At 45.7% G+C, this 26,398-nt stretch overlaps 1 protein-coding gene across 8 annotated transcripts; it reads right to left on the bottom strand.

Moving 5' to 3' along the window:
- Nucleotides 1-3,356: 3,356 nt before the first annotated feature.
- Nucleotides 3,357-11,980, bottom strand: LOC135912334 (uncharacterized). 8 transcript variants are annotated; one of them, XM_070540701.1, is made up of 7 exons: nucleotides 11,901-11,980; nucleotides 11,462-11,722; nucleotides 9,775-9,875; nucleotides 9,596-9,713; nucleotides 7,189-7,375; nucleotides 5,303-5,502; nucleotides 3,357-3,815 (listed from the first exon to the last, which is right to left on the bottom strand). In XM_070540701.1, exons 3-7 carry the CDS (start codon nucleotides 9,851-9,853, stop codon nucleotides 3,557-3,559), a joined length of 843 nt encoding a protein of 280 aa, XP_070396802.1. In that variant the 5' UTR covers nucleotides 9,854-9,875; nucleotides 11,462-11,722; nucleotides 11,901-11,980; the 3' UTR covers nucleotides 3,357-3,556. The 8 variants fall into 8 exon arrangements, with proteins under 8 accessions (XP_070396802.1, XP_070396803.1, XP_070396804.1 ...); XM_070540702.1 differs by having other exon boundaries at nucleotides 11,462-11,686; nucleotides 11,901-11,972; XM_070540703.1 differs by having other exon boundaries at nucleotides 5,303-5,463; nucleotides 11,818-11,971.
- Nucleotides 11,981-26,398: the final 14,418 nt, after the last annotated feature.

Raw genomic sequence — 26,398 nt, forward strand, 5'->3', positions numbered from 1 at the left:
TTCTCTCCCTTTCCCTCTCTCCCATTCTCTCATTCCTTCTATCTCTCCTTTTCTCTCTCTTTCCCTCTATGCCATTCTCTCCTTCCTTCTCTCTTTCCCTTCTCTCTCTTTCTCTCTGTCGTTCTCTCTGTCATTCTCTCTTTCTTTCTCTCTCTCTCTCTCTGTGCATGTGCAAACAGCAAGAACCCCGTGGCAGCAAGGCGATTATCAGTCCTGCTCGTGCACCTGGGTTGCGGAACCGTCGCCGGCCACTGACCTTGATTGTGTTCGTGGGCTCGTGCACCATCGTGGTCGCCGTGCTCGTGCTGATCATCACCATGCAGATAATGAAGCATCAGAAGGTCCGCGAGACGGCGTTCGACGCCACGAGCAGTACGGTGTCCGAGGGCGGAGGACGACGCGTCGCTGAGCAGGATACGACGCGACACGGGCCTTCAAGCAAGATGCGACACGATGCTTCACCCCTTCCCCAGCGTTTCATGTTCGACGAGTGAGAATCGCCTGGGAGCAACACTTTTTCTTTTTTCCGCCACTCTTTGATGGCCTCGTCTTTTGATCGACGGCCTCGGATCCCTTTGTTGAAACCGATATGCCCTTCGGTCCTGACGCCACCGAAGAAACGACAGATTTTTATCCGTTGGACGTGTGATTAATTCATTACTGATTAGTGAATAAGTGAAAAGAAAAAGTTCGGCAGCACGTTACACTCCTGTAACACGTCAAGGTGAAAGCCAGCTGCGCACTCAATTGGTAATGCATTAAGTTATACGATCGGAGAGGTCGAACTTCTTGCAAGGCATACCGAACCGCAGTGCGAAGCACAGGTGTGGCGTTTTAGGTAGACCTCCTCAACGACACATGCGAGCGCTTAATGCACTACCTAAAGGTGAAGTGTGCTTGTCGCCATTAAGTGTTACAAATGTATAACACAAGTCGAACGCAATTACGCTGCATCCTCTAAGCATGGGAAAGTAGCACTCGCGTCGAACGCCTTGCTCCCGCCGCTTCGCACCTCTTTTCTCGCTTGGCGAGCATCCAAGGCCGTAGAGTACTTTCGAGGCCTACCGCACAATCCACTAGGCCCCGGGCGAGCGTCCTCCATCGCCCTCTGTCTAGCTTCGCAGACGACTGTCGCCACAACCGCCGCCGCCGCCGCCGCCACGTGACGTCAGCGACGCAATACCCGTTTTTCTGTCCGCGCGCACCTTTCTTCCCCTGTAAAAGGCTAGAGCCACACATCGTCATCGTCACCACCGCCAGCATTACCACCCCCACCATCGTCGTCATCGTCGGTGGATAACTGTGCTGCATAAGCTACATAAGTGCTACATAAGCGCCCTCGTAGGCATGACTGGCTGAAAGTACACATGACCAAACAATTACGATGCAGGAAACCACGCGCGCCGATAGCGACGTCACTATTCCAGTGGCGGGAATCTAATTCTTATCTAATATATACATTGCTCATACCTACTCTAAAGATTGGACAAATGTCGGACGTATTACTTCCAGAAATAACCGCCCAAAAAATTTTGCTCTGATAAATTAGGTCCTGTGAAAGGCGAAAGTTGATGCTATCAATAAAAGAACCGGAGCAGGTAAGGATCGGTAAACGCTAACTGAAACGTGCGATCCGACGCACATCTCGAAGTCCAAGAGAAGCGCGAAGCGTTAGTGAAGCGATTGTTTGGATGCTGGACAAGTAATGGCGGCGCGAACAACTGTGTTTACATGGATCGGCTAGTTCCAACAAGGTTGCCTGCCTACACATCGCCCAGGACACTCGCTCTGCTGCCGATAAATTGACAAGGACTGCAGCCTTCGTCGTCCTTCTACCGTCGGCACCCCAAATTTTTGTCGTCCTTAGATTGTCAATTTCTTCGTCATTCGTAGGGCGCGGGGGCTCGAAAGGCAGAACTTAATGTTGAGCGACTCGCTTTCTGGTTAAATTAAAACTAAATTATGGAATTTAACGTGCCAAAACCACTTTCTGATTATGAGGCCCACCGTAGTGGAGGACTCTGGAAATTTCGACCACCTGGGGTTCTTTAACGTGCACCTAAATCTAAGTACACGGGCGTTTCCGCATTTCGCCCCTTTCGAAATGCGACCGCCGTGACCGGGATTCGATCCCGCGACCTCGTGCTCAGCAGCCCAACACCATAGCCAGTGAGCAACCACGGCGGGTACGCTTTCTGGTCAACATGTGTCCAGCTTTATGCTATGCTCTGCACTTGCAAATGGTAGCTGAACAAGAATAGCATACTTCGCACACACCGATTAATATGCAAACGTGGGAATCAAACTTTAAAGTTTGCGGCATGTTTAGTGACACTTTGTCGAGGCAGTGGCAAACTTCCTGCGTGTTCGGTCAAGCACTTCTACTGTTGTGAAACGCTTGTGTGCGCAATTTATCCACAAAACCTTAAACAACCTACACACTTAATGCTATCGATAGCCGTCAACCATAGGGTGGCCCCCATCCTCCGCAAATGTAAAATTGCTGCCATTTTTTGGTTCTCCTATAGAGCAGCGAAACTTTCTAAGCGTTCTAACCTTTCCGAGCAAGCCGAAACATTAGCGTTAAGCGATTTTCAGTTGTAACAATAATGAACTCGCACATTTCCATTTTTTTTTTTGCTCATGACCCCTGCAATGCCCCGCATTCCCTTTAAAGGAAAAATTCGTGAATCATCTAGTTCTCCTACGAAACCATGACAACAGGCAAGCAACGTTTTCAGTGCTTTTATTCGCACTAGAAGCTACGAGGTGAATTGTAGAAGAGACATCGAGAGGTGTTCAGTTATATTGAATGAGAGGACCACTAACGCGAAAAAAATGTGAAATCAGGAAACGCAATATATGCAAACGCCCACAATCGGCCATAGAATACGAAAGCCGCGAATGATGAAAACTACTTGTTTCTTCTCTCTATAGAGTGACGGTTGTAATTTAATGGAGTTTGGAGTTTCGCGCTGTCAAGTAGATAGCGCAAAAGAACCACCGGCTGAAATTTCGAATCCATGGTTACGTTCGCCAATTTTTTCGGCAATTTAGTTACTTCTCAAGTTCCGAGTACCACGCATTTTGCCGGCCAACGGCACGAATCTCGCCGAAAGTGGAGGAGAATGGAAAAAAATGAATAAATTAATAACGAGCGTGGCACAAACGTAGGCCCTAAGTTCGATAAAGCACTGTGTAGCACTAGAAAATGTTAAGCACTGCAATTTGCGCTGTTGTCGTTGTAGTTTAACGAATATTCTTGCGAAGAAGTCGTTTCGAAACATGTATATTACCGTTGGTGGCAACTCGAAGGCCTTTCGGATCAGACACAACGCTTTACACTTTCTACCCTATTGGAGTACAAAGGTTTTACTCTGGAATATGAAATAAACGGGTTGAATGTAAACCTTTAGTTATTCGAAGTTCTTTGGAGAGAAGGCGATCATGTTTACATTCAACGCGGGGGTACTCCGCGTGACAAAAACGTGCAACTTGTGAAGCAGCGAGGATAGCCGTCCTAAACGCCACGGTCGCTGTCATCGTTGGCGACACTCTATCCGTCGACATATCCTTCGTCGTCGTCCCGCTCTCCATTGCCAGGGGGCGCGTCGATCGGCAGCGGGTGGAGCCTAACAACGCTGTCAGTGGTGACTCTGCGATCTTCATTATTCGAGGGCGTCGATACGGCCTCCGAGACGCCAGTCTCGGGCTTGTAGCTACCAGCAGGGGGCGTCTCGGCCGAGGGCGCCGGCGAAGGCGTTCGCGATGGTTCAGCCCCACCGTTCTCCTCCACTTCGATAGTGATCGCCGTCCTGAAAAGCACACAGCGGAGCCCTTGCGAAAAATATGCACGATGTGATTCAAATGCATCGAAACAGAAAGCGTACTGAGAGCAACGAATAGTCAGTTAAAACGCGGCAGAATTTCCCTGCTTGTACTTTCTTCTACCGTTACTGTCCCCTTTTCTGATTATTTCTACGTTGCAGTTAATTAGACACGTAAGTTACTCCGTAATTTTCTTGACTTCAGTGGTCTTATGGCATCCCTTGAACAAGTTAACGAGCACCTCAGTTTGTGTGATTGAATACCGATTATGTAAATGAATAACGGCGTCTCCCGTCGGTGTAATTACCGAAGTACCGCATGTATGCTGTTGAGTGAGGAGAACACAGGGCAATGGACAGATGAAATGGACACATACTGAAACGTGGATGTGGCTCATGTCACATAGTTCGTTGTATATTTTTTTATTTATTGATTGATACATACATACATACATACATACATACATACATACATACATACATACATACATACATACATACATACATACATACATACATACATACATACATACATACATACATACATACATACATACATACATACATACATACATACATACATACATACATACATACATACATACATACATACATACATACATACATACATACATACATACATACATACATACATACATACTGCAGGAAGGCTGCGTTCGCTGCTGCATTTATTCGCGCTACTCAACGAATCTCCGAGTATTTTTGCAACCTAAGCTTTGCCTATAAATTTGTTTTCTCTTTATTGTACGTCTTTCCTGCTTGTTCACGCCACTTGTTCAGACGCCTGAACAAGTGGCGCACACTGACTTAAAATTTTCGCGACTGCCCTCAAATACGGAGGACAGGCTCACGTTCCCGTTCAGTGGGAATAAATGCCTACTGAGTTTTAACGTGTTTTAGGTGCCATATCGAGATGAAAGCACACGCACACTATATACATATATAATAATAATATTTGGGATTTTACGTGCCAAAACCACTTTCTGATTATGAGGCACGCCGTAGTGGAGGACTCCGGAAATTTTGACCACCTGGGGTTCTTTAACGTGCACCTAAATCTAAGCACACGGGTGTTTTCGCATTTCGCCCCCATCGAAATGCGGCCGCCGTGGCCGGGATTCGATCCCGCGACCTCGTGCTCAGCAGCCCAACACCATAGCCACTGAGCAACCACGGCGGGTTATATACATATATATGTACACGATGCCGCATAGTGCTGCCGGTTGCTAGAGTGAGGACGATGTAGTGGGCAGTTGTGTGCGCGCTCTCCGAGTTTCTGCCATATATATATATATAAACACTTCTCATGATAAGGCATTAAAGAAAGAAATTGTTGACAACAGCACAGTGTGTGTCTGTGGTCAGTACGTCTTCCGGCATCGCTCGGTTTTTCGCGCGCCACATTTTGGCATTCCGAAATTACATTGCAGCCAGTAATAATACACTGAACTCACGTCACGTGCGAGATCTCGCCGGTGCTGAGCGAGCGGTCTCGCCCAAGTGAAGGCGGGGTACTCCGCTCCGGTGCATTCGAATGCGGGCCCGCAGCCGAGGTGGTTCGCCGATGAAAGTCTGGGGCGTCGATCTGTACCGGTCGCTGCCTGCGCGTTGGGGCCTTTCTCGACTGTCGATGCAAGCGTTCGTGAATTCGGGCCTGGGTGATCGATTATTTTAGAATTTTAGCTATTTCTCGTAACGGGAATTTTAATTCGTGGATATCATGCGCGTAAGCCGCCGTAGCTGGTTAGAGGCAATGGTGTTGGGCAGCTAAGCACGAGGTCGCGGGATCGAATCCATGCCACGGCGGCCGCATTTCGACGGGGGTGAAATGCGAGAACACCCGTGCACTTAGACTTAGGTGCACGTTAAAAAAAACCTCAGGTATTCCAAATTTCCGGAGTGCCACACTACGGCATGCCTCCTAATCAGATTGTTGTTTTGACACGTAAAGCACCATAATTATGTTAACTAAATTACTTTAGACCTATATATGGACGTAAGACGAATTATGATTTATTGGCGGCCCCATTGAACATGAGCGGTGAGAAATCGTATCTAGCGTACTTGAGTTGATCAGTTATGCTGTACGTTCTTTTTATTCTATCATTTTATATACATCTTAATATTGTTTTCTCTTCCTCAGAACTATATCTACTCTGTTCCCGTCGCGTTCCGTTCAAGGCACATACGCTAACACTTTGATTCATTCAGCTGCCTTTGAATTTCCAGCCATTTATCCTGCTTGCGACCATACTGCATGTTTATACAAGAAATTTTACAACCTCATTAGTTTTGCTTTGTGCGCGTTTTCCCAACTCCTTTTAATTCAGTTATGCTCGACCCGCCGTGCTTGCTCAGTGGCTATGGTGTTGGGCTGCTGAGCACGAGGTCGCGGGATCGAATCCCGGCCACGGCGACCGCATTTCGATGGGGGCGAAATGCGAAAACACCCGTCTACTTAGATTTAGGCACACGTTAAAGAACCCCAGGTGGTCGAAATTTCCTCCGCTACATCGTGCCTCATAATCAGAAAGTGGTTTTGGCACGTAAAGCCTCATAATCGATTGATTGATTCAGTTATGCTCCTCGCTGGTGGCTCGCTACATTCCATACATAATCTACCTTCCCGATTGCGTGGGACCCGCCTGAGAAAGCTACTTCCCGTGCCGCGAATCGACGCCCAACCAGTGTTGCTAGACTCTGACTAAAATGCATCCCGCCACGAACCAAAGCGCCTTCGCGGCCGGCTCGGTGCGCTTCCCGGTTAACGTCAGTGACTATAAACTTCATTGCCTCAGCTAGCGTCCAAATCTCCTTGTTTGCCGCAAGCACTGTCTCTTTCAATTCCACGCCTCTACCTTTCAATCTCTGACACCGTGCACAATGCGATTTGCATTTCCTTTAAAACGTTCCGCAGCTCGACAACCCCCTTTGGTCGTTTACTTCTCGATCCCCCTGCCCCCCCGTCTCTGCAGTTAGTCAATCACACCACCATTATCACAACTAGGAGCATCCCCTTCATTGTGTCCCACATGGGTTTGCTTTCCTTTCGCTGTCACTTCCCTAACGACGCTTGCTTCATCTGGGGCTGCTTGCACGAATCCCTGCAGCCCGTTTTCGGGCAATGGATTGTCCACTGCCAGGGACGAATACTGTCGCCGAGTCAGTGTTCGTCGCTCGATCGCCTACTGCGCAGCAATTTACCGTTACTTAAGCAAAACACATTCAGCAAGCCATGATGGAGTTTACTCAGTCAAAATGCCTACCACAAGCCGCCCATTGTCAGCAGGAAACGCCTAAAAGGTGGCTTTATATCTAGGCGTATATTGAGCAGTCTAACCTGGCTTTTCAGTGCGCCGTCGTGCCCGGGGCTGGCGGGACGATGCAAGGGAGACGCTGCAGCGTCCGCGTCTTGGACGACCCCCTGCAGTTTTCCCTGCAGTCTTTCCTGCATGGCAAGGAGGACCATGCACACCACCAGGAACACCAGGAACACCATGGCGAACGAGTAGCAGGAGAGGTCGTGACTGGAATGCATAAACGATCGCGAAGGTTTTGCATGCATACGCAGCACTCTCACCACCCGCCTCGGGTGTATGTGCTCGCCTGTGCGGCGATTGTTCAGACTTTGTCACCCGGTACTTGGAACGTTACTGTGCAAAAACCTTCGATTGCGTTTAGCGGGATGTGCTCGTGATTGTCTATAGCATAGAAGACAAAGGGGCCCGTAGGAACATGAACTCTCCTAGTGAGCATTAGCGGTCTAAAAATGGAAGGAGATTCAGCGTCGATCTACCGCTGATGTCTACCTTCTTCACCTTGATCCTCTAGGGAACTGTACAACACAGTGACTAGAAATTAGCTAGAAAGGTAAACGCAAGGAAGGCGCAGACCTTAAAGTTTCTCACAATAATACCTGGAGGGAAAACTGGCGGTGTGCCGCTGTTGTATGTATGGGAATGCCTGGATGCGGTGCCTACAGATTGGCTTCAATCTCACAGAGCCAAGCAAGACAACTTGAAGGTGCGCCTGGCTAGCACCGTTCTATCTGTCACAGTGGTTCGTGCTTTACTAGATCAGCACATCAAGAGCTGTTTTTATGGTGTTGTTGTTCTTGTTGTTCTTGTTAGCCTACGTAAAACACATTTTGTCAAATAATGAAGACTTTTGCTTGGAAGTAAGGTTATATAAGAACGCAAAAACGGCCAGCGAGACGCTAAAACTGCAGAACAAACGATAAGGATTGAGCTAGCTTTGCGATAGTTAGCGATCTGTTCTTGTTTGTCAGCGCTTGCTTATGCGCTATAAGTAAACCTTATTGAAAGTTGTCAAACTGGCGAACGAAAACATTTTATAGCAGTATTTTATTTGAACAAAGCTTTATCCGTGTAGACGTGACCACGTTTTATGCCGAGCCAAGTTTGAGACGGAGCCTCGGAGAACCATTTCCTGGCCTTCCCTAGGCGGCACAACCCACGTTAGGAAACTTGCATACACTAGGTGTATGCACTAGGTAATATTGTGAGAAAATCTGACGCCGAAAGTTTGGCCGAGAAAAGGTCAAGACAAGCACTGATCTGTTATTTCTGTGAATGCATGCCAACTTGCCAAACTAAGGCTGATTCTAAAGGTAAGTTGCAGGAGTGTTTAAGGAAAGAAGACCGCACTTCAAAGATGCATGGTAGCGCTGACCGACACCTACACTTTATTGGCAGTGTAAACAACTGGTATGGTACTCTTATAGCAGCTTGCCGTAATGTGTTATCATGAACACACTCGTGTAGGAAGCACAGTCTTCCTGCAGCATGTGGAAACCAACAAAGGAAGAGAAGTAGAAGTTTACTGCAGGGACCAGAATTTGCTGCGCTTGTAGGTGGCATCCATTTTCCCCCGGGGACTGCGGTAACTGGCGAAGAGAGTGACCACGGGCAATGTTCAGACTGTTGTAATAAGGATTTCTCGTCAGCTCCTTCATCGTCAGAACCCCATCCCCTGCTCGGGCCGTGAGGCGACCGATATCGACTGGGCTAGAGATTAGGTGAGCTTGCTTTAAACGCGTATCCGAGAGGAACGGATCCTGGTATACAAGAAAAAGCCATTGTACATGTAAATGTGTCATCTAGGCCTAGCTTAGCCAATCTGACTAAGACATCTCAATTTTGGGCGAATACTTGTAACCGGAGAGCAATCTTGTGTTTGGGCCCCTGAAACGGTATTCTTGTCCCGACAAGGCTGTTAAAATTTTACCTTGCCGTTTAACGTGTCAAAACGTCGCGACACCGTAGTATAGTGGTGCAGGTTAATTGCGAGCACCTGGGGTTCTCTAACGTGCGCTCGTTGCATGGTATACTAGCGTTTTGGTATTCCCACCCGCCGCGGTTGCTCAGTGGCTATGGTGTTAGGCTGCTGAGCACGAGGTCGCAGGATCGAATCCCGGCCATGGCGGCCGCATTTCGCTGGGGGCGAAATGCGAAAACACCCGTGTACTTAGCTTTAGGTGCACGTTAAAGAACCCCAGGTGGTCGAAATTTCCGGAGTCCTCCACTACGGCGTGCCTCATAATCAGAAAGTGGTTTTGGCACGTAAAACCCCATAATTTAATTTAATTTTGGGGGGGATTCCGCTTACATCGCAATGCGGTCACTACAGCCGGGTTTGAACCCGCGACCTCCTGTTAAGCAGCTCACCGACATAGCCAGTGCCACCACGGCAGGTACGAGAAGACAATAAATGACTGGTGCATTTACTCCAGCTGCGGGGATTTTTTTTCTTTCTTGAAGATTCCCGCCACGCAGAATGAGCGCTGCAGACCGGCCGTGCTTCCGCAGACCCGTTTCAGGGAAGCTGGGTCATCCACGGGCATTGCTGAACACAAGACAGCACACATATACCGAACTGACGTGTACGTATTGTCATCTGTACTGACCTGTTTTGTTCAGCGCGACGTCGCAGGTGCGAGACGTGCGAAGTGCGAGACGTGTGCAACGAGCTGGTGTGCAAAGCATTTCCCCGGCGCTATGTCATCTTCTGCGATGGAATCGTACAAGTACAATAGCTACCTGTCAGAAGGCTCTACGCATTCGGTGAGCCCCCCCTTGATTATTTCCTCAAAAGGCGGCTGGAATAAATGATCCGAAGTAGTGGCCGAACGCGCAGCTCGGGGACACCTATGTTAACTCCGTGAATGCGGCTGAACCACACACTGAACATCAAAAATGAAATCGCACCACTCGTTTAAGGCCTTGCCGCGGAAATACATGAGCGGATGTTTGCTTGAGCTCATTCAGCATTCAGTGTGCCCCCGACACCTACGATCGCAGTCAAACAGCTCGATCACGAATTATTGAATACGGATTGAGCGAAATCGCGATCAGAAATTTCCATGTAGCAGCACTCTAACCGGATCTGGTTCGGCCGCGATCAAAAGTGCACATCTGACATGAGTCGGTGCGGAAGGAAGTTTAACCCATTTAACTTGTTGCTCCCCACAGTAGCGAACGGCCGTTAACGTAGTTCTCAAGAACGTATGCCATATGTCAAGTAGAGAGTTGCCTACGTGTCATGTGCTGCAATTTTCATTACGCAAACGCGAACGTGACCGCCTTTCTTCCCGGTGGTGGCTTCTTCTGTTCGTGCTCTATAGTAATACAGCATGAAAGCAGCAAGACATTACCAATGCAGCAGCTGCTAAGTTCAAGTTCTCGAGAAAAGTTCAATGGTAGCTCCGCAGATTCTATCAGCGCCTGACGGCTGCCATTCATCGCTGCACATTTCCAGCGTTCACATTTGTCGTCTCTTTTCGTCTCCTGGGAATCGTAAAAAGAACCGATGCTACTGCCTTTTTTTTCGTGTCGTTTACTCATCAAACCGCGCAACGACTAGCCAGAATGACGAGCTGACTTGGCTAAAGCGCACAAAACGCACAGAAACGAAGAAAGAAGGCCCACCAAACACTCTCCTCGTTTACCCGATGATCACGTGAGCTAGTCATCGCGACGTAGGCCGAGAGACGTCTGCTACCACTGCCGATGTGCCGGTACGTCATCGGTTCGGTTCTCTACATTATAACGCAGCTAAACTACAAACGCTACCTAAATGTCCTTACTGCAGCAAATGTAGGCCTTTGAAGCGCTCATTGCTTGAAAAAAATAAACTGAATTGATTTCTTTAAATATTTCCCGCGTTCTTAGGCAAGCAGATGTCTTTTGTTTGTTCGCCCATTTTCCGACACGAAGGAGCGCTTTCGTTGCCAAGCGCCAACTAACGAGACACTGTGGTAGGTGGTGCCGTTTCCTGCCTTCTGGTTCGTGCTCTCGGAAGGTACCCCGATTCAATGGGTATTGCACATTACAGTTACGCATAGTTGCAAACCTATTTGGGACTACTTTTCTACGGCTATCAGCGGCCGCAGCTTCTGGACTATGCGAGTTTGGTTCACAAATTAAAAAGTCCAATATTTTTCCAACAAATCTTCCTTGGCAGTCAGTCAATCATAGCTCGTTCTGCTGCGCGTTCTTTGGGTGTGCCTTTGCCCGATCTTAGGCCTACAATTTAACTTCAACATAGGGCAACTCGCAGTGAATGAGGTGACCGACGCTGATAGAACCACTGACTTGTCGGTGTCCCTGCGTCGTGGCACTGGGATGAGCAGCCGGTCGCGTCGTGTAAATCCGTTGGCTCCACGTCGTGAGGAGTGGACGCCGTAGTCGTCGTCACCTCTGGGCGACATGTCCCGGGAGTACATCACTGCTCCCGGAAGAGCGCGGGCGTCGTCCTTCTCCCGTCCAGAACTGTGCACACCTTGTCTCTTCGGCCTTCGCTTACCTCGAAAAGGGCGACTACAGTAACGTAAGTGGCAGCCGCGTACAAGGGCTCTGGGTTGCATGCAAAACAATGCATGTAAAACCATCAGAAAACAGCTGTCCTGCTTGATTTGTTGGTTCCCTCTTATTGAAATGGTGAGACTTACTCTTGGGGATTGGCCGGAAGTTGTGTGGCACTAGCCGCCAAGAATATAAAGACACCGGCGAATATAGGCGGAAGGAAACTTACGTGACTGGAACCTTTTCAATTCCGCAATTATTTGACGCAGACACGCAATCTTCGCGCCGACGGTATTCACACTTTCTTCTTCTTCTTTCGCAAGGAACATGTGACCCTGGGGCGTGCCGATTACGACGAAGATGATGATATTGATAACCATGATGTGTCTTCAGAACATGGCTCGCACCTGCTACGGAGGATGGACACGCAAATGGAGATTGCCTTAATCTGTTTGCGCACCGTAGACGAATGCAGTGCAGTGGACAAAATGATCACTCTTGCCCTGAGGGGGAACAAGGTGGGCCAGGAAACGCGCAAGAAAAGAAGAATTTGCAACGCTTTGAAATTTCCGCTGAAACTCGCAGTGATCGCTTGTGGACGATGAATGCGTCTGCGTCGTTCTTGTTACTAAGTGACCACGTCGCATTCTGACTTTTCTAACTTGCATTTCATGGTTTCGAATTCTAGTTCATATTATTCTTTAAGCATAATTGCAGGAGCAGGTCCCGGTGTTAATAAAATTTTCAATGGGGACATCCTGTGAGTAATTAACAATATATTAATTAAAGTAATATTAGCAACCTCACAATGACAACAAAGTAAACAAGGTTGACATAGTAATTACGAACAATAAATGTGTACATTAATTGAAGTGCACGCGTAATGCGAGCAAATAAATTATAGACAATAGAAGCGAAAACAAACATTTATAAAGAAAAGAGAGAAAAGAAAAGGTAGAAATTGAGCATAGCACGAAAAAAAACCAATGAAAACTCTATAATAAATATCGTTACAATGTATATTAAATGTGGTGCATCTCAAGCTAGTAGTGTGGTTAGCAAAATTTCTTGACTTCTTGCTTGAATCGGCCTGTCCAGAGGGCCCACGACTTTGCGGCGGGACTTCGTCTCCCGGTCCCATCGTGGGCGGAGTCACCGACTTGATCTTGCGCAGCCTTCGGCTCCCCTTGATCTCAGTTCCTCAGGGCTCAAATAAAGTTCCTGTCATGTGACCCCTTGCTTGAAGGTTAGTGTTGTGCGAAACTTTTTCATGAGATGATAGTTTGGTCCAGTATTTAATGCCCAGAAAAAGTTTGGTAAATTTTCCATATTGAGTTTATTCGAGGAAGTAATAAATTGTTGTCAAATGCAAATCTTGTATTTGTATGGTTGGTAAAACTAAATGTACTAATTATAAATGAGAACACTTCATGGTTGAGCACGTGGTACATTAGAGATGTCAATTTGTGCTGATGCGTACAACGTAATGGTAGCATGCGTAATTACCTGCAAATTAGTACTGTGTGGGTTTTATAACCAGAGGTCGATTATCCTTAGATCTTGAGTCTGTAAATGTTGCACATGTAAGTTGTGGGTGAAAAGACGTGTTTCCATGAACTGAGAGGCAATGTTGTAAGTACAAATATGTTAGTCCGAAATACATGGAAGTACTGTGTGCTGCTGCAAATGGGAGCGTACTAGAATTTTAAACTAAAACCAATTTTGTTTGAGACCACATCACCGTGCAAGTCGAATTCAGGATGGCAGTCTAATGGGAAGCCAAGAAACATTATCTCAGGTGAAGGTGAAACGCCACCTTCAGAGCAACAGCTGCTCTAGCGGCTGTTGATGGCCACGACGGATGGTGAGGGCTGCAGTGGAGCAGTGGCGTCGGAGGTGCCTGGATTCGCTTGAGCGACCTTGGTTCGTGATGTTATATGCGACAGCCCTAACGGATCTCCAGTGAGGACTTGCCAAAGGCCTCGGGGAACGAAAAGCACCTTCTAGCACTTATAAGGAATCATTTTATTCCAGCCGAGTTCAAGCTGCCACCACGGAGATCACGCTGTGCAGCTGATGATGATATGTACCGATAAGGCAGATTTACAGTGCATGATATGAGACTTGGACATGAAGAAGATTAATATCAGGCATGCGTTGCGCTTACAGTATTTGTTAAGAAATTAAATTATGGGGTTTTACGTGCCAAAGCCAGTTTCTGATTAAGAGACACGCCGTAGTAGGGAACTCCGGAAATTTGGACCACCGGGGGTTCCTTAACGTGCACCTAAATCTAAATACACGGGTGTTCTCGCGTTTCACCCTTATGGAAATGCAGCCGCCGTGCCCCGATTTCGATCCCGCGACCTGGTGCTTAGTCGCTAACACCAGATCAACTGTGTAACAGCGGCGGGTCTACAGTATATGTAAAATCAATGCAGGAGGAAGGACACTTTTATGCGTGAAAACACAGCGTAAGCTGAATTTTAGATAAACCACGGGCGTTCCATTATAAAAGCGTTTAATTTATTTCCAACTCAGATTCACGACCTTCAGCCATTGTAAGCTTAGTTTATTCTGTTAAGGCCCTCGATAGGTGACACGCGTAGTACTCGAGAGTTTTCACTTTTACGCTATATCTTTCCGACGGCCACCTGTGCTGACTTCCAGTTCTTCTCTCGTTTTGCCTGTACGAATTTACACAGCAAGACTTTGATCTCTGCACGCAAGTGTTTGTTCGCGTATACCGGCGTGTTATTTCTAAAACCGAGTATAGATGTATTCAGTCGGTGCCTCTTGGATGGTCTTAAGAAGTAATCTCTGGAGGCCCTTGATACAAACCTTACGGCAATATGAGGAGGCGTGCTGCAATTTGTGGGAACGCCGTCGGCAGTGTCAATGCCTTGGTTGGAGTTGGTCATGATCGACCGTCTCGGGGAAACGCTCGGTAGGCGAAGGATGAGTGAGTGACTTCCCATGCTGGTGATTTCCTGGAAAAAAAGAAGGTAAGCCTTTAGTCCATTAACATGTCTGCGCAGCCAGTTGCGCTAACTTCTTTGCAAGGCACTGGTTGGATGAATAAAAAAATGACTGCCCATAGCTGAAGCCTGTTTACACGATGAATAAATGGATACTTGCAGATTCGATCTCATGGAAAAAAAAGTAAGCATATACCCCATTAAAATGTCGGCGCAGCCAGTTTCGCACACTTCTTTCGAAATTTCGAATAAATGACTGTCCATGCTAGTGCTCGTGCTCACGCCTATTTCCGCAATGAATGTGTATATGTAGATCGGATCGTTTCAGAAAAAAAGCGCAAGCCAATAGCCCAGTCTAATGCCGCTACAGCCAGTTTAACAACATTCTTTCAAAAGCACTGGTTGAGCGAATCAAAGATTGTCCATCCTAGTGCCCATGCTGACGCCCATTTATTCCATGAATAAAAGGATATTTGCAGATTCGATCTTCTAGGAAAAAATGGCAAGCCGATAGCCCATTTAAATATCGCCGAAGCCAGTTCCACTAACATCTTTCGAAAGCACTGCTTGGGGCAATAAATGTTTGTCGATTCCACTGTCTGTGCTGACGCATATTTACCCGATGAATAAATGGGTATTCCAGATTCGATCATCTGGAAAAAGAAAGGCAAGCCAATGGCCCCTTCTAATGCTGGTGCAGCCAGTTCCACTAACTTCTTTCAGAAGCACTGGTTGAGCGAATCAATGACTGTCCATGATAGTGCCCGCACTGGTGACTATTTACGTGATGTATAAAAGGGTATTTATTAATTCGACCTTATGGGAAAAAAGTAAGCCAATAGGCCATTCTAAAGCCGATACAGCCAGTTCCTCTAAATTCTCTCAAAAGAAATGATTGAGCTAATCAATGACTGTCCATGCTAGTGCCCGTGCTGGCGACTATTTACGCGATGAATAAACGGATGATTGTAGAATCGACCTTCTGTGAAAAAAGGTAAGCCAATAGCTCATTCTAATGCTGGTGCAGCAAGTTCCAATAAATTATTTCAAAAGCACTGGTTGAGCGAATCGATGACTATGCATGCTGGCGACTATTTGCGCGATGAATAAATTTATATTTGTGGATTCGACCATCTGGGAAAAAAAGGTAGGCCAATAGTTCACTCTATGCCAGTGCAGCCAGTTCCACTAAATTCTTTCAAACGCACTGGTCGAGCCAATCAATGACTGCCCATGCTAGTGCCCACGCTGGCGACTATTTACGCGCCGTATGAAAGGTTGTTTGATAATAGGATCTTATGGGAAAAAGGGCAAGCCAATAGCCCATTGTAATGCTGGTGCAGCCAATTTCACTAACTTTCAGAAGCACTGGTTCAGCGAATCAATGACTGCCCATGCTAGTGCCCGTGCTGGCGACTATTTACGCGATGAATAAATGGATATTTGTAGATTCGACGTTCTGGGAAAGAATGTAAGCCAATAGACCGTTCTGATGCGGGTGCACCCAGTTCCACTAAATTCTTTCAAAAGCACTTGTTGAGCGAATCAATGACTGTCAATGCTAGTGCTCGTGCGGACGACTATTTACGTCATGAATAAATTGATATTTGTAGATTTGACCTGCCGAAAAAAAAAGGTAAGCCAATATTTTTCTAATGCCGGTGCAGCCAGTTCCACTAAATTCTTTCAATAGCACTGGTTGAGCGAATCAATGAGTGTCGATGCTAGTGCTCGTGCTGACGACTATTTACGCCATGAATAAATGGATATTTGTTGATTCGACCTTAGAAAAAAGGTAAGCCAATATTTTTCTAATGCCGGTGCACCCAGTTCCACTAAATTCTTTCAAAAGCACTTGTTGAGCGAATCAATGACAGTCAGTGCTAGTGCTCGTGCGGACGACTATTTACGTCATGAATAAATTGATATTTGTAGATTCGACCTGCCGAGAAAAAAGGTAAGCCAATATTTTTCTAATGCCGGTGCAGCCAGTTCCACTAAATTCTTTCAATAGCACTGGTTGAGCGAATCAATGAGTGTCGATGCTAGTGTTCGTGCTGACGACTATTTACGCCATCAATAAATGGATATTTGTAGATTCAACCTCAGAAAAAAGGTAAGCCAATATTTTTCTAATGCCGGTGCAGCCAGTTCCACTAAATTCTTTCAAAAGCACTTGTTGAGCGAATCAATGACTGTCAATTCTAGTGCTCGTGCTTACGACTATTTACGCCATGAATAAATGGATATTTGCAGATTCGACCTGCTGAGAAAAAAAGGTAAGCCAATATTCTTCTAATGCCGGTGCAGCCAGTTCCACTAAAGCCTTTCAGAAGCACTGGTTCAGCGAATCAATGACTGTCCACGCTAGTGCCCGTGCTGGCGACTACTTACGCGATGAATAAGTGGATATTTCCACATTCGACCTTTGGGGAAAAAACGTAAGCTAATAGGCCATTCTAATGCCGATGCAGCCAGTTCCACTAAATTCATTCAATGGCACTGGTTGAGCGAATCAATGACTGTCGATGCTAGTGCTCATGCGGATGACTGTTTACGCCATGAATAAATTGATATTTGTAGATTCGACCTGCTGAGAAAAAAAGGTAAGCCAATATTCTTCTAATGCCGGTGCAGCCAGTTCTACTAATGTCTTTCAGGAGCACTGGTTCAGCGAATCAATGACTGTCCACGCTAGTGCCCATGCTGGCGACTACTTACGCGATGAATAAATGGATATTTCCACATTCGACCTTTGGGGAAAAAACGTAAGCTAATAGGCCATTCTAATGCCGGTGCAGCCAGTTCCACTAAATTCATTCAATAGCACTGGTTGAGCGAATCAATGACTGTCGATGCCAGTGCTCATGCGGACGACTGTTTACGCCATGAATAAATTGATATTTGTAGATTCGACCTGCTGAGAAAAAAGGTAAGCCAATATTCTTCTAATGCCGGTGCAGCCAGTTCTACTAATGTCTTTCAGGAGCACTGGTTCAGCGAATCAATGACTGTCCACGCTAGTGCCCATGCTGGCGACTAACGCGATGAATAAATGGATATTTCCACATTCGACCTTTGGGGAAAAAACGTAAGCTAATAGGCCATTCTAATGCCGATGCAGCCAGTTCCACTAAATTCATTCAATAGCACTGGTTGAGCGAATCAATGACTGTCGATGCTAGTGCTCGTGCGGACGACTGTTTAAGCCATGAATAAATTTATATTTGTACATTCGACCTGCTGAGAAAAAAATGTTCTAATGCCGGTGCAACCAGTTCCACTAATGCCTTTCAGGAGCACTGGTTCAGCGAATGAATGACTGCCCATGCTAGTGCCCGTGCTGGCGACTACTTACGCGATGAATAAATGGATATTTGCACATTCAACCTTTGGGGAAAAAATGGCTGTGGCTTAGCTAAGGTTAAGTCCAGGATGCGAAGCATAATAGCCTTTATTTTAATGCGACAGCGTTAAGGAGCTCGTGTCGCAGAAAAGCCGGTGTCGTCGGCGTCGGCTCAGGCGTGCGGCGCTTGCTCAGGCGCACATTTCGTTGTCGCGCCGAACGCTGCGTTGCTCGACGCTCACCGCGTCTGATGCGAGGGGCGACGCCGCGAGCGACGGCGCGAGTTGGAGCCCCGTTTCTCCTCTGTCGTGACGTCACGGTGTGACGTGGTATTGAAGGCGACACCGCCGAGCCTGAGGAGCTGGGTTGAGCTCTAGTAATGTGCTTCGCGTAAAAACGTAAGCCAATAGGCCATTCTAATGCCGGTGCAGCCAGTTCCACTAAATTCATTCAATTGCACTGGTTGAGCGAATCAATGACTGTCGATGCTAGTGCTCGTGCTGACGACTATTTACGCCATGACAAAATGGATATTTTGGGATTGCATTTTCAGAGAAAAAAGGTAAGCCCATAGCTGATTAAGATGTCGGCACAGCAACTTCCACTAACGTTGAAGAGCACTAGCTGAGCGAACAAACGTCTGCCCATGCTAGTGCCCGTGCTGAGGTCTATTTACGCGATCAAGAAATGCATATTTGCACATTTCATCTCGTAAGACAGGCCTAAGCTCAATAAAATGGTGGCGCAGCCATTCCGGTAACTTCTTTCGGATTCGGCTGTGGCAGTGGCACTGCCACCGCTGGTACCCATGCTGACGCTCATTGCTGGGATACGTGGTTGTTCGCTAAAAATAATAAAATAAATTGTTCAGGCAGGTAAAATATTTTGTACCGAAAGCGCTCGCCCTTCGCCTTTATCACTCCCCCCGCATGCGCTAACGCCCATTTACGCGACAATTAAACGAAAAGGCACGGAATAATTTTTCTCGAAAAAAATCAAATATCACCGAGCCTAATATTGAATAAACGGTAAGCCTATAGCCCATGAAAATATCATTTTTCCGACGAAAAATAAAGTGCCTCGAAAGCGCTCGTTCTCCGCATATATCAGTCCCAGGGCACGCGCAGATGCCGTTTAACGCGATACCTGAACGATTAGGCAAAGAATAATTTTCCCCCTAAATTGGAAAAAACTCTATGCCTATAGCCCATGAAAATATCATTTTTTCGACGAAAAATAAAGTGCCTTGAAAGCGCTCGTTCTTCGCATATATCAGTTCCCGGGCACGCCCAGATGCCGTTTAACGCGATACCTGAAAGATTAGGCAAAGAATAATTTTCCCCCTAAAATGGAAAAACGCTAATCCTATAGCCCATGAAAATATCATGTTTCCGACGAAAAATAAAGTGCCTCGAAAGCGCTCATTCTCCGCATATATCAGTTCCCGGGCACGCCCATATGCCGTTTAACGCGATACCTGAACGATTAGGCAAAGAATAATTTTTCCCCTAAAATGGAAAAAACGCTAAGCCTATAGCCCATGAAAATATCATGTTTCCGACTAAAAATAAAGTGCCTCGAAAGCGCTCATTCTCCGCATATATCAGTTCCCGGGCACGCCCAGATGCCTTTTAACGCGATACCTGAACGATTAGGCAAAGAATAATTTTTCCCCTAAAATGGAAAAAACGCTAAGCCTATAGCCCATGAAAATATCATTTTTCCGACGAAAAATAAAGTTCCTCGAAAGCGCTCGTTCTCCACATATATCAGTTCCCGGGCACGCCCAGATGCCGTTTAACGCGATACCTGAAAGATTATGCAAAGAATAATTTTTCCCCTAAAATGGAAAAAACGCTAAGCCTATAGCCCATGAAAATATCATGTTTCCGACGAAAAATAGTGCCTCGAAAGCGCTCATTCTCCGCATATATCAGTTCCCGGGCACGCCCAGATGCCGTTTAACGCGATACCTGAACGATTAGGCAAAGAATAATTTTCCCCCTAAAATGGAAAAAACCGCTAAGCCTATAGCCCATGAAAATATCATTTTTCCGACGAAAAATAAAGTGCCTCGAAAGCGCTCGTTCTCCGCATATATAAGTTCCCGGGCACGCTTAGATGCCATTTAACGCGATACCTGAATGATTAGGCAAAGAATCATTTTCCCCCTAATATGGAAAAAACGCTAAGCCTATAGCCCATGAAAATATCATTTTTCCGACAAAAAATAAAGTGCCTCGAAAGCCCTCATTCTCCGCATATATCAGTTCCCGGGCACGCGCAGATGCCGTTTAACGCGATACCTGAACGATTAGGCAAAGAATAATTTTTCCCCTAAAATGGAAAAAACGCTAAGCCTATAGCCCATGAAAATATCATTTTTCCGACGTAAAATAAAGTGCCTCGAAAGCGCTCGTTCTACGCATATATCAGTTCCCGGGCACGCCCAGATGCGGTTTAACGCGATACCGGAACGATTAGGCAAAGAATAATTTTGCCCCTAAAATGGAAAAAACGCTAAGCCTATAGCCCATGAAAATATCATTTTTCCGACGAAAAATAAAGTGCCTCGAAAGCGCTCATTCTCCACATATATCAGTTCCCGGGCACACGCAGATGCCGTTTAACGCGATACCTGAACGATTAGGCAAAGAATAATTTTTCCCCTAAAATGGAAAAAACGCTAAGCCTATAGCCCATGAAAATATCATTTTTCCGACGAAAAATAAAGTGCCTCGAAAGCGCTCGTTCTACGCATATATCAGTTCCCGGGCACGCCCAGATGCGGTTTAACGCGATACCTGAACGATTAGGCAAAGAATAATTTTGCCCCTAAAATGGAAAAAACGCTAAGCCTATAGCCCATGAAAATATCATTTTTCCGACGAAAAATAAAGTGCCTCGAAAGCGCTCATTCTCCGCATATATCAGTTCCCGGGCACGCGCAGATGCCGTTTAACGCGATACCTGAACGATTAGGCAAAGAATAATTTTTCCCCTAAAATGGAAAAAACGCTAAGCCTATAGCCCATGAAAATATCATTTTTCCAGCGAAAAATGAAGTGCCTCGAAAGCGCTCGTTCTCCGCATATATCAGTTCCCGGGCACGCCCAGATGCCGTTTAACGCGATACCTGAACGATTAGGCAAAGAATAATTTTGCCCCTAAAATGGAAAAAACGCTAAGCCTATAGCCCATGAAAATATCATTTTTCCGACGAAAAATAAAGCGCCTCAAAAGCGCTCATTCTCCGCATATATCAGTTCCCGGGCACGCCCAGATGCCGTTTAATGCGATACCTGAACGATTAGGCAAAGAATAATTTTTCCCCTAAAATGGAAAAAACGCTAAGCCTATAGCCCATGAAAATATCATTTTTCCGACGAAAAATAAAGTGCCTCGAAAGCGCTCGTTCTACGCATATATCAGTTCCCGGGCACGCCCAGATGCCGTATAACGCGATACCTGAACGATTAGGCAAAGAATAATTTTTCCCCTAAAATGGAAAAAACGCTAAGCCCATGCAAATATCATTTTTCCGACGAAAAATAAAGTGCCTCGAAAGCGCTCATTCTCCGCATATATCAGTTCCCGGGCACGCCCAGATGCCTTTTAACGCGATACCTGAACGATTAGGCAAAGAATAATTTTCCGCCTAAATTGGAAAAAACGCTATGCCTATAGCCCATGAAAATATCATTTTTCCGACGAAAAATAAAGTGCCTCGAAAGCGCTCGTTCTCCGCATATATCAGTTCCCGGGCACGCCCAGATGCCGTTTAACGCGATACCTGAAAGATTAGGCAAAGAATAATTTTTCCCCTAAAATGGAAAAAACGCTAATCCTATAGCCCATGAAAATATCATGTTTCCGACGAAAATAAAGTGCCTCGAAAGTGCTCATTCTCCGCATATATCAGTTCCCGGGCACGCCCAGATGACCTTTAACGCGATACCTGAACGATTAGGCAAAGAATAATTTTTCCCCTAAAATGGAAAAAACGCTAAGCCTATAGCCCATGAAAATATCATTTTTCCGACGAAAAATAAAGTGCCTCGAAAGCGCTCGTTCTCCGCATATATCAGTCCCAGGGCACGCGCAGATGCCGTTTAACGCGATACCTGAACGATTAGGCAAAGAATAATTTTCCCCCTAAATTGGAAAAAACTCTGAAAATATCATGAAAATATCATTTTTTCGACGAAAAATAAAGTGCCTTGAAAGCGCTCGTTCTTCGCATATATCAGTTCCCGGGCACGCCCAGATGCCGTTTAACGCGATACCTGAAAGATTAGGCAAAGAATAATTTTTCCCCTAAAATGGAAAAACGCTAATCCTATAGCCCATGAAAATATCATGTTTCCGACGAAAAATAAAGTGCCTCGAAAGCGCTCATTCTCCGCATATATCAGTTCCCGGGCACGCCCATATGCCGTTTAACGCGATACCTGAACGATTAGGCAAAGAATAATTTTTCCCCTAAAATGGAAAAAACGCTAAGCCTATAGCCCATGAAAATATCATGTTTCCGACTAAAAATAAAGTGCCTCGAAAGCGCTCATTCTCCGCATATATCAGTTCCCGGGCACGCCCAGATGCCTTTTAACGCGATACCTGAACGATTAGGCAAAGAATAATTTTTCCCCTAAAATGGAAAAAACGCTAAGCCTATAGCCCATGAAAATATCATTTTTCCGACGAAAAATAAAGTTCCTCGAAAGCGCTCGTTCTCCACATATATCAGTTCCCGGGCACGCCCAGATGCCGTTTAACGCGATACCTGAAAGATTATGCAAAGAATAATTTTTCCCCTAAAATGGAAAAAACGCTAAGCCTATAGCCCATGAAAATATCATGTTTCCGACGAAAAATAGTGCCTCGAAAGCGCTCATTCTCCGCATATATCAGTTCCCGGGCACGCCCAGATGCCGTTTAACGCGATACCTGAACGATTAGGCAAAGAATAATTTTCCCCCTAAAATGGAAAAAACCGCTAAGCCTATAGCCCATGAAAATATCATTTTTCCGACGAAAAATAAAGTGCCTCGAAAGCGCTCGTTCTCCGCATATATAAGTTCCCGGGCACGCTTAGATGCCATTTAACGCGATACCTGAATGATTAGGCAAAGAATCATTTTCCCCCTAATATGGAAAAAACGCTAAGCCTATAGCCCATGAAAATATCATGTTTCCGACGAAAAATAGTGCCTCGAAAGCGCTCATTCTCCGCATATATCAGTTCCCGGGCACGCCCAGATGCCGTTTAACGCGATACCTGAACGATTAGGCAAAGAATAATTTTCCCCCTAAAATGGAAAAAACCGCTAAGCCTATAGCCCATGAAAATATCATTTTTCCGACGAAAAATAAAGTGCCTCGAAAGCGCTCGTTCTCCGCATATATAAGTTCCCGGGCACGCTTAGATGCCATTTAACGCGATACCTGAATGATTAGGCAAAGAATCATTTTCCCCCTAATATGGAAAAAACGCTAAGCCTATAGCCCATGAAAATATCATTTTTCCGACAAAAAATAAAGTGCCTCGAAAGCCCTCATTCTCCGCATATATCAGTTCCCGGGCACGCGCAGATGCCGTTTAACGCGATACCTGAACGATTAGGCAAAGAATAATTTTTCCCCTAAAATGGAAAAAACGCTAAGCCTATAGCCCATGAAAATATCATTTTTCCGACGTAAAATAAAGTGCCTCGAAAGCGCTCGTTCTACGCATATATCAGTTCCCGGGCACGCCCAGATGCAGTTTAACGCGATACCGGAACGATTAGGCAAAGAATAATTTTGCCCCTAAAATGGAAAAAACGCTAAGCCTATAGCCCATGAAAATATCATTTTTCCGACGAAAAATAAAGTGCCTCGAAAGCGCTCATTCTCCACATATATCAGTTCCTGGGCACACGCAGATGCCGTTTAACGCGATACCTGAACGATTAGTCAAAGAATAATTTTTCCCCTAAAATGGAAAAAACGCTAAGCCTATAGCCCATGAAAATATCATTTTTCCGACGAAAAATAAAGTGCCTCGAAAGCGCTCGTTCTACGCATATATCAGTTCCCGGGCACGCCCAGATGCGGTTTAACGCGATACCTGAACGATTAGGCAAAGAATAATTTTGCCCCTAAAATGGAAAAAACGCTAAGCCTATAGCCCATGAAAATATCATTTTTCCGACGAAAAATAAAGTGCCTCGAAAGCGCTCATTCTCCGCATATATCAGTTCCCGGGCACGCGCAGATGCCGTTTAACGCGATACCTGAACGATTAGGCAAAGAATAATTTTTCCCCTAAAATGGAAAAAACGCTAAGCCTATAGCCCATGAAAATATCATTTTTCCAGCGAAAAATGAAGTGCCTCGAAAGCGCTCGTTCTCCGCATATATCAGTTCCCGGGCACGCCCAGATGCCGTTTAACGCGATACCTGAACGATTAGGCAAAGAATAATTTTGCCCCTAAAATGGAAAAAACGCTAAGCCTATAGCCCATGAAAATATCATTTTTCCGACGAAAAATAAAGCGCCTCAAAAGCGCTCATTCTCCGCATATATCAGTTCCCGGGCACGCCCAGATGCCGTTTAATGCGATACCTGAACGATTAGGCAAAGAATAATTTTTCCCCTAAAATGGAAAAAACGCTAAGCCTATAGCCCATGAAAATATCATTTTTCCGACGAAAAATAAAGTGCCTCGAAAGCGCTCGTTCTACGCATATATCAGTTCCCGGGCACGCCCAGATGCCGTATAACGCGATACCTGAACGATTAGGCAAAGAAAAATTTTTCCCCTAAAATGGAAAAAACGCTAAGCCCATGCAAATATCATTTTTCCGACGAAAAATAAAGTGCCTCGAAAGCGCTCATTCTCCGCATATATCAGTTCCCGGGCACGCCCAGATGCCTTTTAACGCGATACCTGAACGATTAGGCAAAGAATAATTTTCCGCCTAAATTGGAAAAAACGCTATGCCTATAGCCCATGAAAATATCATTTTTCCGACGAAAAATAAAGTGCCTCGAAAGCGCTCGTTCTCCGCATATATCAGTTCCCGGGCACGCCCAGATGCCGTTTAACGCGATACCTGAAAGATTAGGCAAAGAATAATTTTTCCCCTAAAATGGAAAAAACGCTAATCCTATAGCCCATGAAAATATCATGTTTCCGACGAAAATAAAGTGCCTCGAAAGTGCTCATTCTCCGCATATATCAGTTCCCGGGCACGCCCAGATGACCTTTAACGCGATACCTGAACGATTAGGCAAAGAATAATTTTTCCCCTAAAATGGAAAAAACGCTAAGCCTATAGCCCATGAAAATATCATTTTTCCGACGAAAAATAAAGTGCCTCGAAAGCGCTCGTTCTCCGCATATATCAGTCCCAGGGCACGCGCAGATGCCGTTTAACGCGATACCTGAACGATTAGGCAAAGAATAATTTTCCCCCTAAATTGGAAAAAACTCTGAAAATATCATGAAAATATCATTTTTTCGACGAAAAATAAAGTGCCTTGAAAGCGCTCGTTCTTCGCATATATCAGTTCCCGGGCACGCCCAGATGCCGTTTAACGCGATACCTGAAAGATTAGGCAAAGAATAATTTTTCCCCTAAAATGGAAAAACGCTAATCCTATAGCCCATGAAAATATCATGTTTCCGACAAAAAATAAAGTGCCTCGAAAGCGCTCATTCTCCGCATATATCAGTTCCCGGGCACGCCCATATGCCGTTTAACGCGATACCTGAACGATTAGGCAAAGAATAATTTTTCCCCTAAAATGGAAAAAACGCTAAGCCTATAGCCCATGAAAATATCATGTTTCCGACTAAAAATAAAGTGCCTCGAAAGCGCTCATTCTCCGCATATATCAGTTCCCGGGCACGCCCAGATGCCTTTTAACGCGATACCTGAACGATTAGGCAAAGAATAATTTTTCCCCTAAAATGGAAAAAACGCTAAGCCTATAGCCCATGAAAATATCATTTTTCCGACGAAAAATAAAGTTCCTCGAAAGCGCTCGTTCTCCACATATATCAGTTCCCGGGCACGCCCAGATGCCGTTTAACGCGATACCTGAAAGATTATGCAAAGAATAATTTTTCCCCTAAAATGGAAAAAACGCTAAGCCTATAGCCCATGAAAATATCATGTTTCCGACGAAAAATAGTGCCTCGAAAGCGCTCATTCTCCGCATATATCAGTTCCCGGGCACGCCCAGATGCCGTTTAACGCGATACCTGAACGATTAGGCAAAGAATAATTTTCCCCCTAAAATGGAAAAAACCGCTAAGCCTATAGCCCATGAAAATATCATTTTTCCGACGAAAAATAAAGTGCCTCGAAAGCGCTCGTTCTCCGCATATATAAGTTCCCGGGCACGCTTAGATG

Source organism: Dermacentor albipictus, chromosome 6 (genome assembly GCF_038994185.2).
Source record: "Dermacentor albipictus isolate Rhodes 1998 colony chromosome 6, USDA_Dalb.pri_finalv2, whole genome shotgun sequence".
Taxonomy (NCBI): Eukaryota; Metazoa; Arthropoda; class Arachnida; order Ixodida; family Ixodidae; genus Dermacentor; species Dermacentor albipictus.

Coding starts and splice junctions, on each gene's coding strand:
- LOC135912334 (XM_070540701.1), bottom strand. CDS start 9,853: ATGCTTTGCACACCAGCTCGTTGCACACGTCTCGCACTTCGCACGTCT. Junction 9,714..9,774: donor CGTCGCGCTGAACAAAACAG/GTCAGTACAGAT, acceptor TCTTGTGTTCAG/CAATGCCCGTGGATGACCCA. Junction 7,376..9,595: donor AAAAAATCCCCGCAGCTGGA/GTAAATGCACCA, acceptor TATGCATTCCAG/TCACGACCTCTCCTGCTACT.